Source organism: Cynocephalus volans, chromosome 10 (genome assembly GCF_027409185.1).
Source record: "Cynocephalus volans isolate mCynVol1 chromosome 10, mCynVol1.pri, whole genome shotgun sequence".
Taxonomy (NCBI): domain Eukaryota; kingdom Metazoa; phylum Chordata; class Mammalia; order Dermoptera; family Cynocephalidae; genus Cynocephalus; species Cynocephalus volans.
This window is the reverse complement of record NC_084469.1, coordinates 52,247,079-52,274,452: the sequence shown is the minus strand read 5'-3', so window position 1 is coordinate 52,274,452 and position 27,374 is coordinate 52,247,079. Positions and strand designations below refer to the sequence as shown.

Below are 27,374 nucleotides of genomic sequence, written 5' to 3'. Positions count from 1 at the left end.
ACCTCAGTGCTCAGGGAACCACTCCCAAAGCAACTCTCAGGGCTGCCTGGCTTGTCAGACTCCATCAGAACGTTCTAGATCCTCAGAGCCCATGGTGAGCAACACCAAAGCATTCTAATCCATCAGACATTACCAAAGTTTGCCAGCTTGCTGAAAGCCACCAAGCCAATCCAATCCAGCAGACCACACAAAGCATTCTGGCTGAAGGACCCTACTATGGCTCACTGAACTCTACACTGGGCCACACTGGCCTGACAGAGCCACCACACATTTGGCTCACCAGATTCAATGCAACAAAGCCACACAGACACAGGCATGCACATAAAAGGCGGGGGTGGGAATGAGGGGTCTTTGACAGTAGTTTTCACTAGCTCCATCTCCCACCCCTCCCTGCCAAGTTCACAGACTTCATGTGTTCGGATGGAGATGACCCTGACAGTACTGTTTTTTTTTCTCTTAGAGTCCTCCCAGTTGGATCCAAGCCCCACCCCTTATTCTCTGACTAAGAAGACCCCAAGGCCAACACCCACCAAAGGTGGGTGTGGGTACAGAAGGAGGGTCAGGGACTGGCTACTGCCCAATACAGGAAGTGCATGTTTCATCCCAGTGACGTCACAGGAAGTAACTTGGAGGCACCACAGGAAGTACATGCCCCCATGATATCGCGGAAGTGGCCTTTAAGGAAGGGCTCATTGAGATATCATAGGACATACTGTCTCTCTTATCATCATAGGAGGTGACCTCTGGGGAACTGCTTCCTGTGACATTATAAGGAGCATCCAGAAGTACCCCAGAAAGTACTTGATATCACCATAGGGACCCTCGTTCCCATTACTCTAGGAAAAGCCATAGGAGATGCCACCGCAAGTTGCTCTAGCCTCTCGTAAGAGTCTTGCCCAAGGGACTGGCCCAATCCCAGAGCCGACCTCTTTCCCAGCAGCACCATCCCTGCCCCCCAAACAACCTGACAACAAAAGAGTGAAAATTCCCACTTAGGAGGGGCAACTCCTGTCGGGGAGAGTAGCTGAGAAAATCTGGGAACTCTGGGGTCCCTGCTCCACATGCCCCATTTCAGCTCAGACTCCTCGGCTACCTCTACTCCCATCACTTCTCTTGGATTTGGAACTGAAAGCAGAGAGGTGGGTGGTGTGTTTAGGGGAGGCCCCTCATTCCAGGTGACCCAGAGGCTCCCTCCCCTCCTCCCATATAGAAACAAAAACTTATAAAGGGGGAAAAAATCCTTACCAAAAGAAAAAAAAAAAAAAAAAAAAAAAGGAGGGAAAGAAAGAGAAAATAACGCTTTGTTTTCTATTAAAATCAACAAAATGCAATATATACAGATATCACACAGAACTGGGCCCTGGGAGAGGAGGGTCAGGCCCAGTCAAGCACAGACAGGGAGGAGGGAGGGGTCGGCTCAGGGCTGGGGAGGGGGCTTCTGAGCCCGGTCCCCAACCATCGCTCAATCCTGCCTATGACTACCACAAGGGGAGGGTGCAGTCAGGCCTACCCCAGCCCCATCCCCAGAGGAGCAGGACCACACCAAGCTGAGGTCAGGAGCTGGGGAGGAGGAGAGGGAGGAGGGGGAGGTGGGAGAAGGGAGAAGAGGGGGCGCACACACCACGGGCCTCATCCCACTTTCTGGGGGTTTGAGGCCCTCACCCCCTGCTCGTAGGTGACCCGCTGGCTGATGAGGTATTGAGCGGCTTGCGTGGCCGCGGGGCTGCCCGTGATGGTGACCCGCCGGTTCCGCGTGCCTGGCAGGAACTCGCCCTTCTTGGAGATCTGGATGCGGGCGCCTGTCAGCTCCTGGTACTCCACCAACGTCTTGCCCCCCTTGCCCAGGATGGCTCCCACCAGGTTCTCAGGCACCGCAATCTCCACCAGCTCCTTGGCACTCTCCGCTGCCAACTTCTCTGCCGTCAGGAAGCCCCCGGCCGCCCCTGCCGCGGCTGCAGCGGCCACCAGCGGGCCACCCCCTCCCCCCGCCCCGCCGCCCGCCCCGGCCCCGAGGTAGCCGTTGGCGGCCGCGGCCAATGCAAAGGATCCCAGGGCTCCGGGTGGCGGGGGCGGCGGCGGGGCGGCCCCTCCGGCTGGCCCGGCCCCTGCCTCGCCCGCGTAGGAGGCCAGCAGGTTGGCCGCGGCGGCGGCAGCAGGGTTGGCACCGGCGGCCACGGCGGCCAGAACGCCAGAGGCTGCGGCCGAGTTGAGGCCCAGGCCCAGGGAGTTGGTGTTGTAGCCGTAGCTGGCCAGCGTGTTAAGCGCCGTGCTGATGGCCAGCAGGTCGGTGCCCGAGAAGGCCGGCAGGGCCGCGGGAAAGGCCCCCACGCCCGCCAGCCCGGCGGGGCCCAGCAGGCCGGAGGCGGCGGCGGCCGAGGCGGCGGCAGCAGCGGGCAGCACGTCAGCTGGGCTGGCGTAGGGCGAGCCGGTGGGGTTGGAGTTGGCCACGGGGCCAGCCACGTTGGCGTAGCTGATGTTGAGGCAGCTGCTGCTCTGGGGGTCTTCCTGTACCTTCTGCACGATGGCACTCACGGCCTTGTGCACCTGCTCAGGTTCGCCGCTCACGGTCACCACGCGCTCCTGCAGGTTGATGCCCTCCGGCTTCTGGGACAGCTGCACCCACGCACCTGACTGTTCCATCACGGCTTTCACCGTTGCGCCCCCCTTGCCGATGATCAGGCCCGCAGTGCTGTTGGGGACGATCAGCTTGGCCTGTGTGGGGAGCAAGAGGGAGGGTCTTTAGGGTGGTCAGAGACTGAGCAGTCTCCATTCATTTCCCACCCCTCCTCTTTAGTGTCCACAATCAGGCCCAGCGTGCCTCCTTGATGTGTACCAGTATGGTCCTACTCGTTGTTAAAAATATCGAAATATTTCCACAACCCTTGGTAAATTAATAGCAGGTATTCCAGGTCCCCTAGTAACCCTTCAGCCACCATGTCCCATGTCCCTGGGATCCCCAGTACCTCCCCTGCATCTAGCACCTAAAGGCTTAATGGCTGATCCAGTGGAGGCTGCCAGGATCCTGCTCCAAGCTTGCACTGGTGCCTGCGCCTTCTTTTTCTTTCTTTCTTTTTTTTTTTAAAGATGGCCAGTAAGGGGGTCTTAACCCTTGACTTGGTGTTGTCAGCACCACGCTCACCCAGTGAGCGAACCGGCCATCCTTATATGGGATCCGAACCCGTGGCCTTGGTGTTATCAGCACCACACTCTCCCAAGTGAGCCACGGGCCAGCCCCCAGGTGTCCGCGCCTTCTATTGCTAAGTACTCTGACTCCCAGCCCCAGAAAAGGCTTCATTAGTGACACTTTATAGATGAGCTGCTTGAGGCCTAAGAGGTGAAGGGACTTGCCCCAGGTCACTCAGATAGTGAAGGAGATGAAATCCAGCCTCCTGGATTCCTGATCCATGGTGCTTCCCACCTTATGACATGGTCTCCTCACTTAACCTCTTTGTTATTGTTATGGGCTGAATTGTGTCCCCCTCAAATTCATATGTTGAAATCCTAACCCCCAGTACTTCAGAGTATGACTGTATTTAGAGATAGGGTCTTTAATGAAGTATTTATGGTAAAATGAGGTCATGAGGGTGGGCCCTAATTCACTATGACTGTGGTCCTTTAAAGAAGAGGAGATTAGGACATACTTAGGGGAAAGACCATGTGAAGACACAGGGAGAACACGGCTGTCTACAAGCCAAAGAGAGAGGCCTCAGAAGAGACCAACCCTGTTGTCATCTTGATCTTGGACTTCTGGCCTACAGAATCATAAGACAACAAAGTTTTGTTGTTTAAACCACCCAGTCTATGGTACTTTATTACGGCAGACCTAGCAGACTAATTCAGTTGTGTTATTGCTAAAATGAAGATAACAAAACCTTACATCTGTGAAGGCAGGGAGTTAGGAGAGGAGACCTCTCCAGGATGAGAAAATTGGCTGTTTAAAAATGGTGGTCCCTTGTTCTCCACTGTGAGCAGCCTGTCCCTCAACTACCTATTTGTCTGAGCAGCCACAAGTCTGATCAATCTTAATGCCAGTGGGGATATTTCAAAACCAATGATCTTTCATATCTCTGAGAGCATTTCACACATAAATTCCTCCTTCTCAAAAATCCTTCCCGTGTCCCCTTAGACCTGTGGATTCCACCCCCTGAAGCTTGCACCTCTCCTCTCCATCCCCAAGCCAGACCTTGGGGGCGTATGGGAAATTTGGGAAGTTAGTTTTGGTTGGTACAAAGTCTGGGGGCAGATGTGGACATTCAGTGGGCAGGGTCACAGGTGTCTGTACACTGCAATTGGGAGTCAGTTCCTCACAGTGGAGAACTGTCCCAGGCCCTACATTTGAATGTCCCACTAGACATTCATGCTGGTGAAAAGCCTGTCTATAAATCTCTGAGCCCAGAATGGAATCCCAGAATACATGTAAGGATCAAGCTGGGTTTTTTTGCATAGTTTTAAGAGCTGCTGAAATTTCCAGGAATGCAACTACCAGTAAATCAAGAGAAGATTGTACTTTGTTTTGTTCTGAATTTTACCAGATGTTGTTCATCATTTTAGAAAACCTTGACATGAGTGGTAATGCCACTTGTCCCACTAAGTCCCTACTACTTGCCACTAAGTCTCCAATACAGCACTATGGATCACTTTGCATTAGCCATTTCACTTAGCTGTGTTTAGCTGTGAGCCGCTGACTGTTTTCTTACTTCTTCTACTGTTGTCTCGGCTGAGTATTTACATATTAAAATTCATCTTATTTTATAACAAATCACCTTCTTTTTATTTCTCCTGTATTTTAAAAAGTCTCATGGGATAAATAAAATGTGGTATATCCATACAATGGAATACATATACATACATACATACATACATATATATATATATTTGGCAGCTGGCTGGTACCATAGAATAGAATATTACTTGGCAATAAATATAAATGAACAGTACTGATACATGCTACAACACAGATGAACCTAGTAAACCTGATGCTAAGTGAAAGAAGACAGTCATAAAAGACCACATGTGATTACATTTACATGAATGTCCAGAATATGCAAATCCACAGAGACAAAAAGTAAATCAGCAGCTGCCAGGGAATAGGAGGAGGGAGATTGGGAGGTGACTGCTAACAGGTATGGCGTTTCTTTTGGGGATGAAAGAAATATTCTGGAATTAGATAGTGGTAATGGTTGACCACATATTGTATGATTCCATTTATGGAAATGTCCAGAATAGGAAAATCTATAGACAAAGAAAGTAGATTAGTGGTGGCTTAAGGCCAGGGAGTGGGTGGACTGGGGTTGGGGATGGAGGGGTGATAGCTAAAGGGATCAAGATTTCTTTTGGAGGTAATGAAAATTTTCTAAAATTGATTGTGGCAATGGATGCACAACTCTGTGAATATAATAAAAGGCATTGAGATGTACACTTTAAATGGGTGAATTATACATATGTGAATTATATCTCAATAAAACTGTTAAAAAATCTTATGGGTGTAAATTGTTTATATAAATATATGAATAGTACAGTGGTGCTTCAAAAAGATCATGGAAAGATTTGTATGATCTTTTAATTCTCTTTTTTCCATGAACTTTTTGAAGTATCCTAGTATTTCAGAGAGTAAAGTGGACATGACAAAATATTTGTAGGAGAGGCTGGCTGATTAGCTCAGTTGGTTAGAGCATGGTATTGTAACACCAGGGTTGAGGGTTCCAATCCCAGTACAGGCCAGCCACCACAAAAAAAAAAAAAAAAAAAAAAAAAAAAAAATTTGTAGGAGAAAGGGAGCGTTGATGTGACAGGGCTGAGAGTGGCTGCCCTCAATGCTATGTTCTCTGTGGGTCTATCTGACTTCAACTCTTGCCTCCCTCCCTCTTGCTTACCCCACTGCAGACACACTGGACTCCCTGCTGCTACTCCAACTTGCCAAACTTGATCCAGACTCAGGGTCTTTGCACCTGCTGTTCCCTCACCTGGAATGCTCTTCCCCAGAAAAGGGGGTTCACCCCTCTCTTCATTCAGGAATTTGCACAAATACACCTCCTTACAGAGGCCTTTTGGGACCACCCAGTTATCACAGTCTATTTTATGTCCCCAGTATGGATACCTCTAGATTCACATCCAACTGCTAACCTCACATCAACATCCTGTGATACCTAATGGACAACTCAAATTTAAAGACTAAAACTGAACTCCTCATCTTCCTTGTCAAATGTGTTTCCACCATAGAAAATGCATCCTTCTAGTATGCAGGCCCAAGAATTACGAGTCCTCTCTTCCCTCACACTCAACATCTAATCAGTGATTCTGTTGGCTCTGTCCTCAAACATGTCCTAGACTATTCTAGGGTAAAAGAGACTAATGAGATACAACAACCGAATGCAATGAATGAATGTTGGACTGAATCTTGGACAGAAAAATACTCTAAGTACCAGTAAGTTGCAAAATAAACCAAACCCCCCCACCCCCCCCAAACAGAAATAAAAGAAAAGAAAAATACTCTGTAGATATAAAAACTATTTCAGGGGCTGGCCCGTGGCTCACTCAGGAGAGTGCGGTGCTGATAACACCAAGGCCCCGGGTTCGGATCCCATATAGGGATGGCCGGTTGGCTCATTGGGTGAGCGTGGTGCTAACACCAAGTCAAGGGTTAAGATCCCCTTACCGGTCATCTTTAAAAAAAAAAAAAAAAAAAAAAAAACTATTTCAGGGAATTTTTTTTTTTTTTTTTTTGTGGCTGTCAGGAGGTATGGGGATCTGAACCCATGACCTTGGTGTTATAAGATTGCGCTCTAACCAACAGAGCTAACCAGCCAGCCCTATTTTAGGGAACTTTGAATATGAACTTTTTATTAAATAATAGTATGGGATTGTTAACATAACAGTATACTAATTTTCTTAGGTGTGATACTAGTAATATAACAATGTAGGAGACTGTCCTTGTTCTTGGGAGATATATGGATCAGCAAAACAAAACAATAACCACCAATACGTGTATGTGTGTGTAAAGAAGTAAAGCAGATATTAACACTGGTGAATCTAATGTTAACTGGTGAACCTAGTGCAGTGTATAGGGACTATTCTTTAAACATTTTCAAAATAAAAAGGAAAAAAAATCTATGTCCCAACACTCCCTTTCCCTCCTCTGCTTTTATTTTTCTTCAAAGCACTTTTCACTCTCTCATATCCTATATATTTTATTTACTTACTGTTTTTCCTGTGAAAGAATGAAAAACCCGTGAGGGTAGGGGTTTTTGGCTGTATTGTTTACTACTGTTACCTACTTCTCTAGGTTCTTAGTACCTTGAGAAGTGCACGGTACACAGTAGATACTCAGCAAAGGGTGGCTGAATGAATGGATGGATGGATGGAAGGATGAATGCGCAATGACATGCCCACAGGACCAAGCGGGAATGAGACTGGGCTGAGGCAGCTGGTGCATCTGACATGGTGGGGTGTACAAGGGTACTTCAAAAAGTTTACGGAAAGATTCATATTATCTTTTTTTTTTTTTTTTAAAAGATGACCGGTAAGGGGATCTTAACCCTTGACTTGGTGTTGTCAGCACCATGCTCTCCCGAGTGAGCCACGGGCCGGCCCGATATTATCTTTTAATTCTGTTTTTTCATGACCTTTTTGAAGCATCCTTACATGTGTGTGGTAGGGTGCTGTACATTTGGGTAGTCAGACTCAGCCAAACTCAGCCTGATCTGAGTTTTCTAGATTCATTGGAAATTCTGATTTGTAAAATGTGAAGCATCTTAGTTTTTAAATGTTGGCAACCTCTTCAAAATGTCTAAGCACCACTGTGTAGTATAAACAATCCAATGTGCTAGCCAGGCTACCCATATGCAGTCTGTGCATACAAATCCCTGTGTTGGACTCTGGAGTCACCTGTTAAGGTTCAATTCTTGGCTCCACCACTGCTGCTGGGCAAGTGACCTAACATCTTCGAGACTCAGTTTTTTTCATCTGTAAAATGGGGATATTCATACCCTCCCCCTAGGATTACTATGAGGCTTAATTGAGATTATGCATGCAATTATGAGCTTGAAATCTAAGCATGGCCACAAGTAACCAGAACTGAGTATGACTGCCCTTCAGGTGACTCAGCTTCTTCCACTGCCAGGTTACACCTATGTCCCCTCAGCCATGTTTCTGCTTGGCCTCTGTGGGCATGTCATCATCCATTTATTCAAGCGAGCAACATGTACTGAGTACTTAATATGTGTCAAGCATAGGGTACCATGTGAGTGTACAATTAATATGTGCCCATAGCAGCTACTCAAGAAATGCTTATTGTCATTGTTATCCCCGTGGACAGACCTGACTATAAATCCCACATCTGTGGTACAGCTGCTTTGGAAAACAGTCTGGCAGTTCTTCAAAAGATTTATCATGTGTCGCAGCAATTCCACTCTCAGTATATACCCAAGAGAACTGAAAACATATATCCATATAAGAACTTATACATGACTGCTCAAAGAAGTATTATTCATAATAGCTAAAATGTAGAAACACCCAAATGTCCATGAACTGATGAACAAACAAAATGTGGTATATCCATGTAATAAAATATTATTTGGCCATAAAAAGGAATGAAGTTTTGATACATGTTACAACATAGATAAACCTTGAAAGCTTTAGGTTAAGTGCAAAAAGCCAGACACGAAAAGAACCCTCATGATAATTATTTCATTTATATAAAAGATCTAGAATAGATAAATTCACAGAGACCAAAATTAGATTAGTGGTTGGAAAGGACTGGGAATGGGGGCTGAGGGAAAGGGAGTGACTGCTGATGGACATGGGGTTTCTTTTTGGCATAATGAAAATGTTCTGGAATTAGGTAATGGTGATTGATGGACAACTCTGTGAATATGTGAAAACTACTGAGTTGTACACTTCTAAATGGTGAAGTTTACAGTATGTGAATTATATCTCGATACAGCTGTTACTTAAAAAAGAATCACCAGGAGTAACAAACAGCCCTGAATCAAGGGGTAGAACAGCATGTACACAACCAGACCTAGGAATAAAGATATTTAGTATGTGATACAACATTTCAGAACAGTGAAGAAAGAATGGATTAGACAAAAAAAGGTTTGAGGACAACTGGCTAATCATGTGGAAAGAATAAAGTTAGATTTAAAAAAAATTCCCACCTCTGCCACTTCCTAGCTGGTGGGCTAGGGAAGTCCCTTCACTTCTCAAAGCTACTTTTTCCACATCTGTAAAATGTGCATAACATTCCTTGTCCATACAGTTTTGGCAAGTATTCAGTGAGATACTGGTGGCCTGCTCTGTGGTAATCATGCAGTCAATGTTAGCTGTGATGACAGAACCACTGCTGGCAACAGGGGTGCCGCTTTTTCAACAGAGCAAGATCCAAATCCTAGTCTGCTCTTTAGTAACTGTGTGACCTTAGGCAAATGCCTTCACCTCTCTGTGCCTCAGTTTCTTCATCTCCAATATTAGCATAACCACACCCACCCCATGTAATTAGTGGGAAGATTTAATGACTAAAGTGACTGCCCAGTGCCTGACACATGGTAAGCCCTAAGAAAATGGCAGCTGCCTTTATGATCGTCCCAGAATTGTAGAACCACAGTGTCTTAAGAGTGATCTACAGGTGCAGACCCATAGAACCTTGGAGTGCCAGGATGTTATAACAGTAGAATCTCAGAATAATATATGCATAGAATCTTGGAATCAGAGAGCCACAGAATTGCAGGAGTTTTAGAGCCAGAATGACCTCAGAGACCATCTGACCCAGTGCAAGCCTGTGGAAATTTTCAAATACCACTATTACTATTAACAGCAACAGTAACAACAGTAGCAGCAGCAGCAGCAACAGCTAACACAGTGCTTACCATTTGCCAGGTACTTTTCTTTCTTTTTTTTTTTTTTGACCTATAAGGGTATCGCAACCCTCGGCACAGTGTGATCTGCACCACGCTCAGCCAGTGAGTGCACTGGCCATCCCTGTATAGGATCCGAACCCATGGCCTCAGCACTACAAGCGCCGCACTCTCCCAAGTGAGCCACGGGGCCAGCTCTGCCAGGCACTTTTCTAAACAGTTTCTTATAGTAACTTATTTAGTCTTCACAATAACCCGATAAGGTAGGTGCTATTATTATCACATTTTGCAGACTGCAGAATGGAAGCACAGAGAATTAACTTGCACAAAGTCACACAGGTAGTGAGTAGTAGAGTCAAGATCTGATCCCAGGCCAGAGTCCATGCTCAGATTCCCAGGCCTTATCCTTAGAAATTCTGATTCAGTGGTTCTGGGCTGGAACCTAGGAACCTGCTTTTTAAGCTACCTAGATAACTCAGATATCAGCTAAGGCTTAGAATCACTGGTCTAGCTCAGAGGTGGCAAACTGGTGGTCCTCAGGCCACAGCCAGCTTGCAGCCATATTTTCTTTGACCTTCATAGTGTTTTCAAAACTGAGCCAGCCTTTTAAAATCAGTTGATTTCAAAGATTATGAAAAATTTGGAAGATGTGGCAAATACTATGTCCATGTTGCCAAATGGCAGAATTGGAGGAGTTGAGTAACAGCTGTCCCCTTTAAAGATGATATACCCTCTCCAGAGGACCACAGCCTTCAGCCTCCTTTCTGAATTCTGGAGTCATTTCAGTTTATTATCTCTGGTTTGGCCCAGCTTCCACACGGTACAGAAAGAGAAACTGAGGCCTACAGAAGGGGGGGGCTCTGAGTAACAGCAAGTCCAAGACAAAAAAGGAATAGACCTGTTTCCTGACTAAAAAATCCCATAATAACAATAGCAACAGCTAACATTTTTGAGAACTTTCTATGCATTAGGCATACAAGCTAAGTGCTTTTGCAAACATCAGTGAACGCTAACCACCGCCCTTACATAGGCACCATAATAAATCTCATTTTACAGATGAGAAAAATAAGGCATGGAGAAATCCAGTCACTTGCTTAAGGTCGCACAGGTAGGAACTAGGATTCCATTCAACATCTGACTTCGGATGACTCAGCCATTATCTCGCTCATTCTTTGAAGCCCTCGAATAATAAGGCAGAAGAGGATAAATCCTGGTTCTACAACCTTTCGATTCCACTGTCTCAGAGTTCCTGTGGATTAGGGGGAGGCAATGGAAGGCTTAGGCACAGATGGTGCTGACCCCATTTTCTCCGCAACATCCACAAACTTCTGATGAACCCAGAGCCTCTTGTGGCCACGACCAAGGCAGAGGGAAGAGGCAATACCTTCACCTTCCTTTAAATTGTGAGTAAGCTGTGCCCTACTGGTGGGGAAGGATTCGAGAGAGGCCTACCGGGGCGCGAGGCGCTGAATTGCTTCAGCACCAAGGACAGCAGCCCCGCTCCAAGCCCCAAGCCCATAGCCTTTTTGGGGAGCGATTCACCGGACAGCGCTTCTCCAGGGCTCTCTGCCCGCCGTTTCTCCAGGAGCTTAGGGGAACTCAGGCCCGTGGTCTCCCCCACCTCAAGGCAACGACAGAACCTAAGAATTCCAGATTCCTTTCACCGAGCCTTCTCTCCTGCCTTTGCCTCTAAGGCAGACATTAAGGGACCCTCGCAAGTGGCTTGCCCAACAGTCCAGGGCTTCTCACCCCTTTTGCACGGAGCGTGCGTGTATATAGGAGTGCAGAGGGGAGAGAAAACGGGGAGCGCGCACAGCCAGCCCCGTGTTCCCTTCCCTCATGGCCCCAACCCGGTCAGGACCGAGCTGTCAGGGGCTTTGCTAGGAGCCCACCTGCCCCTTGGGCACCATCGTCATGGCAACCGGGGAGAGCCGAGAAGCGATTGGTGTGCTCCCTGCCACGCCCCTACGCCACCGCTTCCCAGTAGCTGAGGCAACCGAGGGGTGCTGCCCTCCTCCTTCCAGCCTTTCCTAGAGAGGGCCATGTAGGAGCGGGACCCGCCCCCTCTCTCGCTAATGCTAACGAAACACTCTCACTACCCCCCATACGGTAATTATAGGAAGGGGGAGAATAAGAGGCCGTTTCTAAACTATTCTGGACGTGGCTGGGCTGTCACTGAGGTCACTTCCGGCGAGAACAGGAAGTGGGAGGCAGGTTGGGCAGAGAGACAATGGGATGCAGTGGGAAGGAGAAGAGGATCCAGAGAATCCCAGGGAGGAAGGACAAGTGGGGGTTCGGGCCAAATTCTCCCAGACCTTCACTGTGGCTCTGAATCAAGCCCACTCCAAGTGGTCTGAAGTCCTGTCTATACTTCTGTATTAGGGCTGACTCCCTAACAATGATACTAACCACTATCATGACTTTGATCGATAAACTTTTTATCAGCATTGTCCCATTGAAACCCCAGAGTAATGCAGTGATGTGGGGGTAGTGTCATCTCATGAACCTCCCCGGCTTTACAGCAACCCAGTCTTTGCCCAGCTGACCTGCTTGGCTCTGTCGGGGTTCATCGTGGTTTGGGGTTGAAGGATGTTGACCACCTCAGGCTTGGTCATCGCTTGTGGGATTTCTCGGACCTTCTCAGCAATAAAGCTGTGCACAGCATTCAAGGCCTCTGCTGTGCCCTGTACTAGGCATACCCGCTCTGTGGTTCCTGTTAAGCAAGGGAAAGAGAGGGCACACTCAGACAGGAAAGGGGACATTCCTGAGAGACAGGCCCCGTTTAATAAAAGGGGAAAACTGAGATCCAGAGAGCGGACCTGACTGACCCTAGGCCATGCGGTGAGCCTGGGAAAGCTATCATGGGCTCCCAGGCCAGGATGGGTAGCTGGGAGAATGAGTGGAATCCCTGTTTCATAATCTGCACTTGATCTCCCTCCCCTAAAACAACGCCAGGGGATAGAAGAATGATGCTTAAGTGCTTTGAGATGCTCACAGCAGCCCTGGGCAGGGGAGACAGGGCTCAGCTGCCTCTTCCCAGTTCTTGCGGGCTCCCCGGTTGCTTTGGCAACCATTCATTCACCCCACCCCCTTCTAGAAGCGGAGAGCTCAGGCCTGCAATGGTTGCCACAGTAACTGGAACCCCCTTATCGGTCTGGCTGGCCGGGTCCTCAGCCCACCCCCAGGGGGATGAGGGATGAGGCCCTGTTGCCATGGCAACTCCTGAAAGCCTGCAGCGAAGGCCTCTGGGCTTTTGGAGAGGATGGGGAGGGGCTGGAGGATGGGGGAGGCAGAAGAGAGGTATGAATGCCCGCCTGGACCCACCAGATGGAGGGCTGAGGGGTGGGGGAAGGCAGGGGTGTGGATAGGGGACAGCAGGGTGGGTCAAAGGGAACTCTCGGAGAAGGGACTGAAGGACTGGGAAAGGAGGGTGGAGTGGATGCCTTTGCTGGAGAGTCTCCAGATATTGGCTGCAGTTCTGACCTGGGCATCTTCCTCACTTCTGTGTGTGTTTTGGGGTGAGGGGCATGGGGAAGAGAGAAGCTGAGTGTGTTGGGATATATGTGTGTGGGAGAGAGACTCTGAGTGACACTGTGACCAGTGTGTGTATCTGTGAGGCTGTTTGGGTGAGTGGTGTGTGTGTGTGTGTGTGTGTTTACTGGGTGGGACTGGCTAGATTATCTTAATCTGTGTTTGTGTGTATAAGAGAAACAGCAGGAGAGACCATGATGTAAACAGATTATGTGATATGGTGATTCCGTTAAAGATGTTCATGTGCACCCTTGCGTGTGGGAAAGACTTTGGGTGTTGCTGTAACGATCAAGGTTATGTATACTAATTGTGAGACTAAGCTCAGTGTGTGTGAGAGTTTGAGAGAAAGAAACAAAGGGTCTCATGGAGCGACACTGAACTGCAGGATGAATGCATGCCACTGTGAGACTGTATGGTGGTATGTGTGTCTATGTCTGTGTGTGTACATGTATGTAAGTGAAAGAAACAGAACATCTGTGGGTGTTCATAAGACTACCTAGATTATTGGTGTGTGGTATGTATATAGGTATGTGTGTGTGTATATATGTACAGGAGACAGACAAGTCTCTATGACTGATGTGTGTAAATGTGAGGAGTGAGAGAAAGAGACAGACAGGCAGACTCAGGTGTTAGTATGTAAGACTGTTTAGATGACTGTGTGTGTGTGTGTCTGAGAGTATGTATCACAGCAAGACAAAGAATACTCGATCATGACTGGTATGCAGTAGAATGTGAGTGCCAGGGTGAGCCTGGGTGTGTTGGATGTGTGAGTGTGAATGTGTCTCTCTCCCTGGGTGGGGCTCTGTCTGCAGGATCTAGTTAGCTCCCTGGGTCTTGAGAGTGTGCCAGGCTCCGTGTGCCTGTGTGTCAGGGACACTTGGGGGTGAGTGTCAGTGTCCAGTGAGCATTTCAGTGCACCAAGCTGGTGCTACTACCCCTCGCCTGCCATCTCTCAGACTGGCATGCCAGCCTCGCTGTGTGTCTGGGTGTCACTCTCTCTGGGTCACTTGTATAGTAGATATCTCCCACTTGCTTTGGGCCATTCTCCTCACTCTTACTCCCCTCCACCCCAGAACAATGGCTCGATCTGAGCCAAGGGTGAGTCAGCGTGCAGGCTGCCTCCATCTGGGTGTAAATAGGAAAGGGTGTGGGTCAGGGTGGGAACTGGGGAGTGGGTGGGGGGAGGGGGAAGCCCCAGGGAGAGGCTGGCTGCAGTGGCCAGGTTCTCCATCTCTGCGAGGCTTCCTTCCAACTCAGGAAGTCTGTGATCTCCCATCCCCTTGTAGTTCTTAACCTGCGGTCCACAGGGGCTTTGAAGGGGCTCAGTTAAACCCTGAAAAAGTGTCCAATAATAACAGCTGGCACTTACATAACACTAAGCACCATGCACCATTCTAAGCACTTCATATATATTTGTTCACTTAATATATGAGGTAGACAATATTATTATCCCTGATTTCCTGCTAAGGACACTGAGCAAGAGAGGGTTTGGGATTATTCCAAGTTTACTCAGACAGTAGTGAATGATCAGGGTTTTGAAACCAGGTGTCTGGCTTCAAATTCTGTGCTCTTAACCACTGCACCACCCTGTGCTAAATTTGGGGTGCATGGAGTAATTAGCTCTGTGTGTGTGTGTGTCGGAGGGAGTCATAAAGTGACTGCAGTTTCTTTTTTGTGGCTTTTTTTTTTTTTGGCGGCTGGTTGGTATGGGGATCTGAACCCTGCACCTTGGTGTTATAACACCATGCTCTAACCAACTGAGCTAATCAGCCAACCTCCATTTTTGCATTTCTGACATTAAAAAAGAATATGTATAAATTTATTAAGTAGTCACTTAAGATTTTGCACTTTGGTGCAAGAATGTTATAAATCAATATAAATTAAACAATCTTGCTTGTGTCTGTGTCTCTTCTTCTGGGGGTAGAGTCCAGAGCTTCAGGCAGATGCTCAAAATCAGAAGGAGTTTTAGAAACACTAGGGTGATTTAGCTAGTGCTCAGGAGCCTGCGTGGCCTTGGGCACGTACCTGCCTCTTTCTGTGCCTTAGTTTCTCCATGTATCACCTGGAAGGATTGAATCTGGGACTTTGGGATCCATTACCAAGGAGGGAATGCCCTTGTGTGTTCTGCCCCTCCCTTGGGGTTAAGGGCCAGGCAGGTTTTTGTTTCATGTAGTAGACACACAAGTGCAGTGTGTCTGTCTGTGTGTTTATGTGTGAACCTGTTAGGCCCAGAGGACACTTTTGGCTTCTCCACTGTCATTACTTATCTGTTCTCTATGTTTCAGCCACACTGAACAATAAACTACTCCCTAGGCTTTGAATAGGTGATTTCATCTTCATGGAGTACCCTTCTCTGATGTTTACCTAGCTCATTCTTACTTACTGTCTGGCCTTCTAAGTCCTTTCTGACCTCCTCAGGCTGGATCACATGTCCTTTCTGGGCTCCCACTATCCTCAGGTCTTCCCTGACAGCCCTGACCACTCTGGGTTGTCACTGGTGTGGGGTCTGTCTCCTGGACTAGGCTGTGAGAACCAAGAGAGCAAGACTGGGGCATTTCAGTCAATGCTGTGTCCCCATCTCTGTCCATCACAGAGCTGGCAGAGGGGAGGAACTCAGAGAATGTGTGTTGAATGAATTGAGTGAAAGGGTGTCAGCCAGGAGCACAGGCAACTGTGTTCTGTATCTTCTGTAGCAGCATCTCCATTTCCAGTGGGTTCTGGGAAGTCCTAGGGACAGGGCTAGGATGTAGGGGGCTGTGTTCTGCATCTCTGAGTCAGGAGCTCCTGCTGTGTGACATGGAAGTTCCACGTCAGGAGAGGGGATGGGGGCTGGCGACACGTCCAGGGGCTGAGGACAGACACTGGCTCATGTTGCTTGTCTGAATAGTGCTTGGCCTAGGAGAACTAATGACTGTCCTATCTTTTGAGTTTTTCAGCTGCCTTGCTTGTGTGGTGTGTCATTGAGTTGGGAGGGGATGACCTGTCTCATAGTACAGAATATGATCCAGGGAACCAAATGTCCTTGGATGAATGTCCCAAACAGAGGTCTTATCCATATCTTATAGGCTAGAGAGGGTCAGGGGAAACTGGGCCAGGGTGGAAGAGAAAAGGAGGGGGTGTGCCTGATTCACCAGATTTTTCTCTAAACCCCTTGCCAAAGCTGCTTAGTGAGATGGGAGGTAGGGGGTGGAGGGAGGAGGGAGAGAGAGAGAGAGAGAGAGAGAAAGAGAGAGACAGAGAAAATGAATGTGTCCTGACCCCGGGCTCTAGCTCTAGTGTTTGACCTAAAAAATTCAAGGGGATTAAGGATGAACTAGAATCAATGCTGGACCAAAGATGCAATTCAAGGGGCCTTCCCTGGATTCCTAGATGTCGAAGTTCAAGTCTTGAGAGGCAACTATAAGGGGTGAGAGTTATTGAGGGGGATTAGAGAGAGTGGAAGGGACTTGAAAGCTGTATGGTTGAGGGGAGAGAGATGGAGCCGTAGGAGATGCAGAAAAAGGGCAGGGATTGGAGGGAGGAGAAAAACCATGAGGGATCTTTGGCTTAGGAGACAGAGAGAGACATAAAGGGAGAGATAAGCAAGCAGAAGCAGAGAGAAATGAGGGGCAATGCCAGCAGAGAATGACCCCATTGAGGGGTGCTGCTAAATATTGATTGAGTGGATGATTGAACAGAAAGCTCAGGGAGGGGGAGAAAGAAAAATCTGAGGCTATGAGTGATGGAAGAAGAAAAGACGGGGAGAGAGATGGGAAGACAGAATGGGAAGGAAAGAGGAGGGAAGGGAGAAGGAAGACAAATAGAGAGTCAGAGGGCTGGCCCATGGCTCACTCGGGAGAGTGTGGTGCTGATAACACCAAGGCCACAGGTTCGGATCCCACATAGGGATGGCCGGTTAGCTTACTGGCTGAGCGTGGTGCTGACAACACCAAGTCAAGGGTTAAGATCCCCTTACCGGTCATCTTTTAAAAAAACAAAACAAAAAAAACCCAGAGAGACAGAGAGATGGGATGGGAGACTAAGAGGACAAGAGACAGGTAAATAAAACCAGAGAGACAGGGAGAGAGGAAAAAGCAGAAAGAGGGGCAGGAGAAGACAGAGGCAGATGGGAATGAAGACTAAAGGAACAAGAGATGGGAAAGTCAGAAACAGAATGAGAAAGAGGCACATAAAGAATGACACAGAAAACCAGAGATATTGAGATTGGGCAAGACGGGCTGACTGAAATCCAAAGGGAAAGAGTGGGGGGGCATGTGTTACATGGATGGCTGGCCCCCAATCCCTGACACCTGCCTCCCTCCCCACCCTAGCACCTCCAACTGACCTGAGGGGGCAGGTGTGTGGGAAGGGACACATCTGCCAGCACATCATGCAAATGAGCTCATGAATATGCAGCAGACCCATTGTCTTGCCCTGCCCCCACCCTCATCTGCTTGGCCAGACCCTTCAAGGCTGGGGGCAGCTCTGTCCCTTAGGGGGAAGGAAGGCCTTCCACCGCTGTCACTGCCCTTAGGGTGGCCTTTCCCCCTCATTCAGGGCCCAGGTGGGAGGGAGAAGGAGGGACCTAGGTCTGAGACTTGGGCCAGGGCTCACCGGGGTAGAAGTCTTTGGACTTGGAGAGCTTGATGGTGGCTCCCGTCTCCTTCTGCAGTTGCACGATGGTCTGCCCGCCCTTGCCAATGATGGAGCCTGCTGCGTAGCTGGGGATCAGCACCTTCAGGAAGTATTCGCCTTCCTCTGCAGGGGCACACAGGGTGGAGGAGAATCAGTAGGGGAGGGGTCTTCACCTTTGGAAGGCACCTCCAGGGAGGTGCCCAGGACGGGGTGGGCAGAGAAGACAACAGGGACTGCAGTAACACACAGGAGCAATGACAATGAAAATAGCAGTAAGGAAACTAATACAAATAATAATCTTCATTCACTTGCTCTCTCCTTCCTTCCTTCCTTCCTTCCTTCCTTCCTTCAACAAATAGTGAGCACCTGCAATGTGCCTGAGGTCTAAGGAAACGACCACGAAGAAAACAGACAAAGCTCCCTGATCTCGTGGGTGAATGAGGCAAATAAGGCCCGAAGAGTTTTAGTGATTCAGCCAAGAGCTCACACAGCTACATTCTTCTAGACGGAGGAGACAGACAATATATTTTATTTCAGATGGTGGTAAGTACTGTAGTAAGAAAACAAAAAGAGGCAGGAAAGGGGGATAGAGTAGGGTAGACGGCTGCAATGTCAGATAAGGAGGCCAGGAAAGCCCTTCCCAAGAATGTGACATTCTTCATTCATCACACACGTCTACAGCACCTCATATACACTAGACTGTGTTCCAAGTGCATGACAAATACCAGTCCTTTCAATTTTCACACTGGTCCTGAGGGAGGCACTTAAAAACAATCCATTCTACAGATGAGGAAACAAAGGGGAAAAGATTGCCCAAGTTCACATAGCGAGCAGGTGGCAGAACTGAGATTTGAACCCAGCCTGGCTCCACAGTCCATGTTCTGAGCCATTACGATGACCAGGCTATGGAGGAAGGAATGAAATCACGTGGCTATGTGGAGCAGGTGCAAAGGCCCTGGGGTGGGATTGTGCCTAGGCTGCTGGAGGAAGAGTGAGGAGGCCACTGCATCAGGGACTGAGTGAGACAGGGGAAGAGTGGAAGGAGATGATGGGGCAGAAAGGGGTGCTGGTGGTGGGGTGTTAAGGAGTGTGGGCCACTGTGAGGTCTTTGGCTTTTGCTCCAAGTGAGACGGGAGCCACCAAAGGGATGTGATTGGACTTGGGTTTTAAGAACATTCCTTTGATGCCTGTGAGGGGAGCAGGCTGTGAAAAGCAATGGTGGAAGAGGTGGGGGCCCAGTGAGGAGGTGACTGCAATGATCCCAGCAGGTGGTGACAGCGGCCTGACTGGTGGAAGCAGTGAGAGGGGGGCAGAAGAGGGCTGGACACTGAAGATGTTCTGAACACTCACTTTTGACCAGGTGCTGTGTTGAGTGCTTCGCAAGCTTGATCTTGTCCATTCCTCACAACCTCCTGGTGAGGAGGGTAGAATGAGCTCCATTTTTACACAAGAGGAAACTGAGGCACAGAGGGGCACAGAGAATTAAAGGCACCAGTCCAAGGTCACCAGCCCAAGGGCACCAAGATAGTTGCTGGGTAGAGATTCTTTTTTTTTTTTTTATTAAAAAGATGACCGGTAAGGGGATCTTAACCCTTGACTTGGTGTTGTCAGCACCACGCTCAGCCAGTGAGCGAACCGGCCATCCCTATATGGGATCCGAACCCGGGGCCTTGGTGTTATCAGCACCGCACTCTCCCGAGTGAGCCACGGGCCGGCCCGCTGGGTAGAGATTCAAATCCAATTCTGATTCAGTCTTGGCCCACCCTTGCTTTACATGCTCCACTGCTGGTGGCTAAAGACCAACACGTTCAAGGACAGCCCCAAAGACCTAGAGGTGGTGCCAGTGGTGGTCTGTGGGGCTCTGGCCATTCTTTGTTAAAGACCAATTTTCATGGCCATGCATAAAGCATTTTGTTAATGCAGCCTGAAAGCAAGTCCCTAACCTCTCCTTCCTTCTAACCAAACTATTTCCCCTAAGTGCTCCCAGGGTAGAAACTCTGGAGCCTTCTAAGTATAAGACCCTATGTGGTTGGGCCCTGCCAACCTTTCCAGCTTCACTTCCTCATCTTTCTCTATGGACATCAGACTCATTGTCCTTTCTGTGCCTCAAAGGTTCGCTGCTCTTTCCCACCTCAGGGCCTTTGCACATTCTCTCTGCCTGTCAGGCACTTCTTTCCCCTAGTGAATTCCTCTTGTCTTCTAGGTCTCCACTCAAATATTGCTTCTTCTTGGAAGTGTTTCTTAAATCCTGAGGATGGGATGGATCCCCTTGTGTCATGCCGTAAGAGCGATTTATCACAGAGGTCCCTCATGGGCCATGTTAATAGAGCTTACCCCTGTGTCCCAGGGACTTCAACAGTGTACAAGCACTTAGTAGGTATGCAATAAACACTGGGAAAAGAAAGGGAGGAGTCAGGCCATTCCACTTCCAAATCTTAAAGACTTAAACCATCCCCCAGTGTTTTTTCAACTTTTTCTTTTAAGCGAAGGGAGTCTATTTTCAATGTCTCACATGAAATCCCAGCATCCAGAGCAGATAAAAGAGAAACTGCTCTAGTAAAAGTGGAGGCAGGTTGGGGCTGGGAGTCCTGCCCATCTCTGCCTGGTCTCTTAAGATTAAAGGTTCTGGATTCCCTGATGTGTTTCAGAGGGGGTTGTAGGGAAGAGGGGCTGGATGTGGCACTTGCAGTTATGGGGGTGGGGGTCCAGAATTAAGGAGTTTCCTTGAGCCTAAGGCAATCCTCTTAAACTTGCCTCATCAGACCATCAAGCCTATTAGACAATTAACCCCTCAGGGTGCCTTCCCATCACTCATCCTGGCCCCTCCTAAGGTCACTTTCTTCCCTGGGATCACGGAGGTGTTCTCTACCCCCCTCCACCCCTAAACTTGTCACACAAATGGTTTTTTTTTTTTTTTTTAAATCTCTGGAAGGCTCAGAAAGATGGGGAGGGAATTCTCACTAATCCTTAGGACTCCATCCTCCTTCTCCTTCACATTCCCTCCCCGTCTTCTCTCCAGCCAGGGCTTCTTCCCCGGCTTCCCTCTTGAGGGTGGGAGGTGTTCATCTTCTATGAAGGGAACTGGGGATGGTTCCCTCCCCGTTTGCTTCTCCCTGTCTGTTGCATTTCTTCAAGCTTTGTCTGAGAACTTCCAAATGAAACTGCAGAAACAACCCTAGACTAAGTGTGAATTTTGTCAATGACAGGCTGTGTGGCCTTGGGCAAGTCCCCTCACCTCTTTGGGCCTCAGTTTCCTCATCTATAACATAGGGATCACGATAGCACTACCTCACAGGGTTATTGTGAGACATTAAATGGCAAAATGGAAAGTCCTTAGGATGGTCTCAGGCACTCAGAGCACTTGAGAAATGTAAGATGTCATTATTAGTGTTACCTACATGCTGAACACAAGTCAAGGTCTTGTCACAGTGTCTGGCCCATGGTAAGTACTCCAGAATGAGCGCTAAGGGGAAAGGATGGGGTGCCCCACTTCCTTCATATTATGTCCCCCCAGGGGGCTGCCCCAAGCTTTCCCTGCTTCTTGGAGGAGGAATTCCCTCTCACTGATACAGATGAGAACCTGTCCCCATTCTCCTGCCTCGGCATCTCTAGCTCCTTTCTTTCTCACACCACCTTCTTGAATTTTTCGCATCTCATGTCCCTCCGTATTACTATTTCCTTCCTTTTCTCTCACTCTTCCCTCCCGTCCTTCAACAAATCCTTCCTGATCGCCCACTATATGCCAGTCCTCGTGTTAGGTGCTGAGGATACAACAGGGAACCAGACTGATAAGGATGCTTTTCCTCTAAATTGCTTTTAAAATTTAAGTGCATATATTCAAAGAGGAAATTTAAAAATCATTGCTCATAATTGGAGTTTGAGAGTCTGGTTATGTTCCCTCCCATCCACCCGCCCCCCCCCCCCAAGTACATGAATATAAACATACGATGGTTAAAAAGAAAAAAAAAAGTTTGTTTATCGACCACCTTAACCACCTCGTGAGTGCTTGGTGGTCTCTGTACCAGACTATTGAAAATCTGGCTTCTGGGGACCCCCTCCTCAGGCTGAGATCTCCTGTCTGTAGAAACACAGAACATTAAGTTTGAGGAGTCCTCATTGTAGACATCAATCAGTCTGCTCTGGTTCCTTCCAGAATCTTCTGTACATCCTTCCTGATTGGGGGCATTTCCCACCATGTGCCCATCTTCCCCAGGAAGAAGCCAGGTCTCTATTTCCCAGCCTTCCTTGCAGCAAGGGCGATACCCGCCCTCAGCTGAAATCGGAGCCCTCAGACTTCACGCATTCCCACCCTGTTTGAACAACCAAGGCTCTGCCTGTGAGAAAGTTCTTCCTTCTACCGAAGCAGAATCTAGATGCCAGAACTCCGCACCCACCCACTCCCACCTCCCTGTTAGCTCTCCCTTTGGGGTGCAGGAAGCTCCCTCTACCCGATTACAGGACATAAAGAAGTGAAGAAGACAACTTCCGCTCTCCTGACTAACCTGTTTCTCTCTTGCTGCAATTTCAAGCATTTCCACCCTGGGGAGGGCTGTATTTCCCCTTCTAGTCACCGAGTCTCTGGCCTCCCCTTCCCTTTTTTGCCCACCTCCCTCAGGGATGCTTCTGGAGGCTTTAAAAAAATCAACCAATACTTCCCTCACTCCATAAATAATGTTTGCCTAGCCAAGAGATTTGGGGTGTTGTAGTAAGAGTGGCACATCTTATTGTCAGAGAGTTGACCCTGTAAGGTGGCTTTGATCTTTGGGGGTCATTGATGACAAAAGTAGAGCTGAAGGGATGTAGGATGTAGAGGTGCTAGTTTTGGTGGCAGTTTGTCTGAAGGGAACCAAAGTTGGAGTGTTGTCCTCAGATACCTGTTCTTGTTTGAGGGTTGGGGATGGGAGAGTAGTTATGTTGTATGCAGGTTTGAGGAGGCTGGGCTGTGATATTGGTACTGTCATTGGAAGCGTGTGGGGATGCTGTTGGTGAAAGACAAGACAGGGTGTGATGTGGGAATGGGACTGCTGAGGTGGGGTGGGGTGTCAGGCGTACGGTGTCCTTCTGTGAATGATGGTGTTGCCTGTTTGTGTGAAAAATGCAATACAACCGGAGTGTGCTTCTGTAGGGATAAGATGTCTGCAGGTATAATGCTGTGTTTGACATGACTGTCTCTGAGTGAGAGAAAGGTGGATGGAGTACGATTTCCTTGGGGTGAATCACCATTGGATGGCAAAAAAAAAAAAAAAAAATATGACATTCTCAGTGGCGCTGATAATAATAATGACAGCTATTGTTTATTGAGCACTTACCATCTGCCATGCATTATGCTATGTGCTTTACATATGCGATTTCATTTAATGCACACAGCAACCCAAAGAGGTAGACCTTATTGTCCCCATTTTATAGATAAGGAGACTGAGGCTCAGAGCAGTAAAATAACTTGCCTGAGGATCCCACACCAAGCACCTGACAGTAACGAGACCTGAACACTGACAGGTCTCATTCTCGGGCTCTTAACCCTGGTGACACTGCCTTGTATCAAAGAGCAAGGGATGTTAGGAGCAAGACCTGACGAAAATATGTTTGGGTTAAGATAAGTGTGTACATGTATGCATACGGCATTTTTTTTGTTTTGTTTTGTTTTTGCTTTTTCTAAACTTCTGAGGGTGACAAAGGTGGGAATACAGTCAGGAATATGGGGGCCACTATAGTTGCAGCTGCTACAGCTTAAGAGTTACGATCTGTACTCAAGGGGAACACACCTTGTTATTGTCCCACAAGACTGGGGTCATTTATTTCTCTGATGAGTCCCTGATTGGGGTTTCCATCCAAACTCTTCACCCAAGTCCTCCTGCCCTGAGTCCCTTGTCTTCCTCCCAGTGGTGTCTGCCAAGCAGTCATAGTGCCCAGAAGCCAGTTTGAACAGCCACCATCTCCTCCATTTCTCCCATCTGCCCTGCAGGAGGGCAGGCTGGCAATGAGGGCAAGAGCCTGATCTGTCCAGTCTGCCACTACTTGCTGTGGCACTCAGGAAAAGTCCCTCACCCCTTTAAATCTCAGTTTCCTCACCTGAAAATGGGTTCACTATAGTGTCTACCCACACAATGGAGCCAGTCTCCTGAGTTCAAATCATGACTCCACCTCTTATTAGCTGACTGATGTTGGGCAACTTACTTAACCTCTCTGTGCCTTCATTTTTCATTTGTAAGACGGGTAACATAACATAATTGTTGAAGGATTAAATGATTGATAGATGTCAAGGACTTTCCATAATGCTTCCTGGCACATTGTAGCACCATAAATGTTAGCCATTATTATAATTTAGTATTATTATTATTATACCACAGAGTGTTGGGAGATTTATATGAAATTGCATGTAAGGCATTAAGCAATAATATTGGTACCTATTATTACTATTATCATTGTGGTTATTGTTATTTCCCCATTTGGCAGAGGGGAACACTGAGGCTTAGAAAAGGGGAGGAGTTGACTCAGCATCCCACAGCCAAGAAGGTATATTATTGAAAGGAGCCCTCAATTTTGAGATCAGAGTCCTGAACCCTTCCTTGCCCAGCTCTGCCCTTGAGTGTTTCTGTCAATGGAGGACTGTCTCTTTTCATCTCTTCCAGCCTCAGTTTCCTCATGGATAAATGGGAGAGAAGGTGGGAGAAAGTCTAGAGGAGATGGTCCCTAAAGGCTTGTCCTAGTTTCTCCACTACTGAGGGAGGCAGGATAGCACAGTGGTTAAGTGTATGAACTCTGGAACCAGGCAACCGAGGGTTGGATAAATCTTAGCTGAACCCTTTAGGAGCTAAGTGATGTTGGGCAAGTAGTTTCATTTCACTGAAACTTAGTTTTCCTCATCTGTAAAAAGCAGCTCAGATCATCTCCCCTGAGGGTTGTTTTGAGGAATGAACCCATATCTCAGAGCCTGAGACCTAGTAGATGCCAGTTAGGTAGAGATGACAGTCACTGGCAGCAGCAGCAGCAGCAGCATTATTATAACATTGTGCTGCTGAGAGATCAGATTTTGAGCATCTCAGCCCCTTTAAGAGAAGGGTGGGGAGGACTGAACAGCCAGCCTAGGCTCAGGGACCTCCTGGGTCCCCGACTCTCTCCAGGACTGAGAATGGCCGTGGGGCAGGAAGCAGGGAAGGAAGTCGGCGGGGACATATTCATGTGTGTGCTGGGGGTGGTGGAGCAGGAAGAAGAACAGGAAACTCCCTCCCACCTCTCCCCCAACTTCCTTTTCCTCCAATTTCTGCTAGACACCCTCGCAGGCATCCAGGGGGTCCCTGGTTCCTGTCCCACCTGGATGGAGATGGGGGGGCCTGGGATAAGAGGAAGAGACTCTGCTTGTATTCATCTGAGGGGAGAAGGTAGGAGGACTTCGCTTGATCCACTTCAGTGCCTGGTGCAGAGGGAAGGGTGCACTCTCCCCGAGGCCATCCTCTCCCATCCGGAGGAAAAGGCCAGAGGAAGTGGAGATTTTGGCTAAGGTGACCACAGGGAGGGGCTTCTCTGCGCTAGGCTCTCCCTCCTTCTAGGGAGCTGGAGGGGGCTAGGCTCTGAGGACCCCAACAAACCTGACTTCTTTCCTGAGTTCCCCAATGGTACGGCATACACCTAGAGCTAGCAGCTTGGCTCTTCTTCTCTAGTAGGCACACCTCCTCAGATCACACAGACAGTGAGGGCCCCTCTTGTCTCTCACACACACTCCTGTGCTGTCAAACATGCAGCCATCACACACACACACACACACACACACACACACACACACACACACGCCCTCCCTTGTCATACACACAGAATTATCCCATCTCTGGCGTCACACACTCAGCCATTTCACACACACACCTTCCCTTGTTACACATATACACATACTTAGGTGTCACACATACATCCCGGGTCGTCATACGCACACATTCCCTATCACACGGGGACCCATCCTTCCCTTTCCTTGTTACACACCCTCGTGGTTTCACCCACAAGCCCCAGCCTCTCTCTCCTCATACACCCACCTTTCCCTGTTTGCACACACCCCTTCTGATGTCACTGTTGCACACCTCCGTGTGTCACACCCAGCCACAGCCTCTCTGGAGTCACACCCACACCCTTTCTTGTCACATCCCCTTACCAGCTTCTCCTGGTCCCACTCCGCCCCAGCCACGCCTGTGCCACACACACTGAGCCACTTTCCCCAGATCCACACAGCCTCTCATGGCTCACACCCAGGGCCAGCCCATTTGGCCTTCCCCACACACCCCTTTGCGTGTCACATACATCCTCTCAGTCATGTGTCACACTTTGCTACAGCCCCCTCTGGGGTGACAAGCATACACCTTCCCTTGTCACAATACCCTCTCAAGGGTCTCAAACATGGAGCCCAGCCCCTCTCCTCTAGCCCTGACTCTTATACACACCCCCCCCTATCTCTATCCTGTCATATCCATGATCCCTAATGTCACACATCCAGGCTTTACAGGGCACACACACACACACACACACACACACACACACACACACACACCTGTCCTAGACTCGCATTCTCCCACCTAGCTTTACACACCCACCCTTTCGTCCATTTCACTCAACACACCCACCAGCCTGTCTCCACGCACGATCCCGCCCATGGCCCACACATGCCTCCCTCCGGGACAACCCTTGCTCAGGACATCCCCAGGGAGAGAGGCTGAGAAGCTTTGGGTCCACAGGCCTCCTCTACGCCTTCCCCTCCCCCCGCCAGGAACTCACAAGCCTGGGGAACACCCCTGCCCCAAAAGGGTCACATCAGACACCCCTCAAGGACACATAGACACCCGCCCAGAGGTACCCACGCCCCCCATCCTCTGCGCCCCCACCCCCCGCAAGGACACTTACCCCCCCCCCCATAGCAGACAAAGCTCTCAGCCCCGGGCCTCGGCGAGAGGAGGAGAGGGTCCAGCCCCCTCCTCAACTCCCCTCTCCGTCCCCCGCCTTGGGGACGGCCGCCCCTCCCCTCTCCAGAGTCCTTGCACCTGCCACGGAGGGGGGGAAGGATGGAGAAAGGCGAGGCCCCCTGCCCGCTCCCCGACACCGAGCCGCAGCCCTTTCTCACCTCCCGTGTTGCTGCGCTTGGTGCAGACCACCTCGGGGGGCGTTTCGAGGGGCCTCTTGCGGGAATCCGGGGCCTCGGGCTCCATGGGGGGGGCCTGGGGCGGCGGCTGCTGCTGCTGCGGCGGCTGCGGCGGCGGCGGCGGCGGCGGCTGCTGTGGCGGCGGCGACGGCTGCTGGGGAGGCTGGGGTTGCGGCGGCGGCGGCGGCGGGGGCGGCGGCGGCTGCGGGGCCGCGGAGGCCGTGAAGAGGCCGTGCACCGCGCCGGCGGCCATCATCCTCATG

At 49.2% G+C, this 27,374-nt stretch overlaps 1 protein-coding gene across 1 annotated transcript; it reads right to left on the bottom strand.

Moving 5' to 3' along the window:
• Positions 1-1,395: 1,395 nt before the first annotated feature.
• Positions 1,396-27,184, bottom strand: NOVA2 (NOVA alternative splicing regulator 2). The gene is made up of 4 exons (XM_063112286.1): positions 27,094-27,184; positions 17,976-18,119; positions 12,398-12,564; positions 1,396-2,712 (listed from the first exon to the last, which is right to left on the bottom strand). Exons 1-4 carry the CDS (start codon positions 27,176-27,178, stop codon positions 1,630-1,632), a joined length of 1,479 nt encoding a protein of 492 aa, XP_062968356.1. The 5' UTR covers positions 27,179-27,184; the 3' UTR covers positions 1,396-1,629.
• Positions 27,185-27,374: the final 190 nt, after the last annotated feature.

Coding starts and splice junctions, on each gene's coding strand:
- NOVA2 (XM_063112286.1), bottom strand. CDS start 27,178: ATGGAGCCCGAGGCCCCGGATTCCCGCAAGAGGCCCCTCGAAACGCCC. Junction 18,120..27,093: donor CAAGCGCAGCAACACGGGAG/GTGAGAAAGGGC, acceptor GTGCCCCTGCAG/AGGAAGGCGAATACTTCCTG. Junction 2,713..12,397: donor ACCCCGACAGAGCCAAGCAG/GTCAGCTGGGCA, acceptor CTCCCCACACAG/GCCAAGCTGATCGTCCCCAA.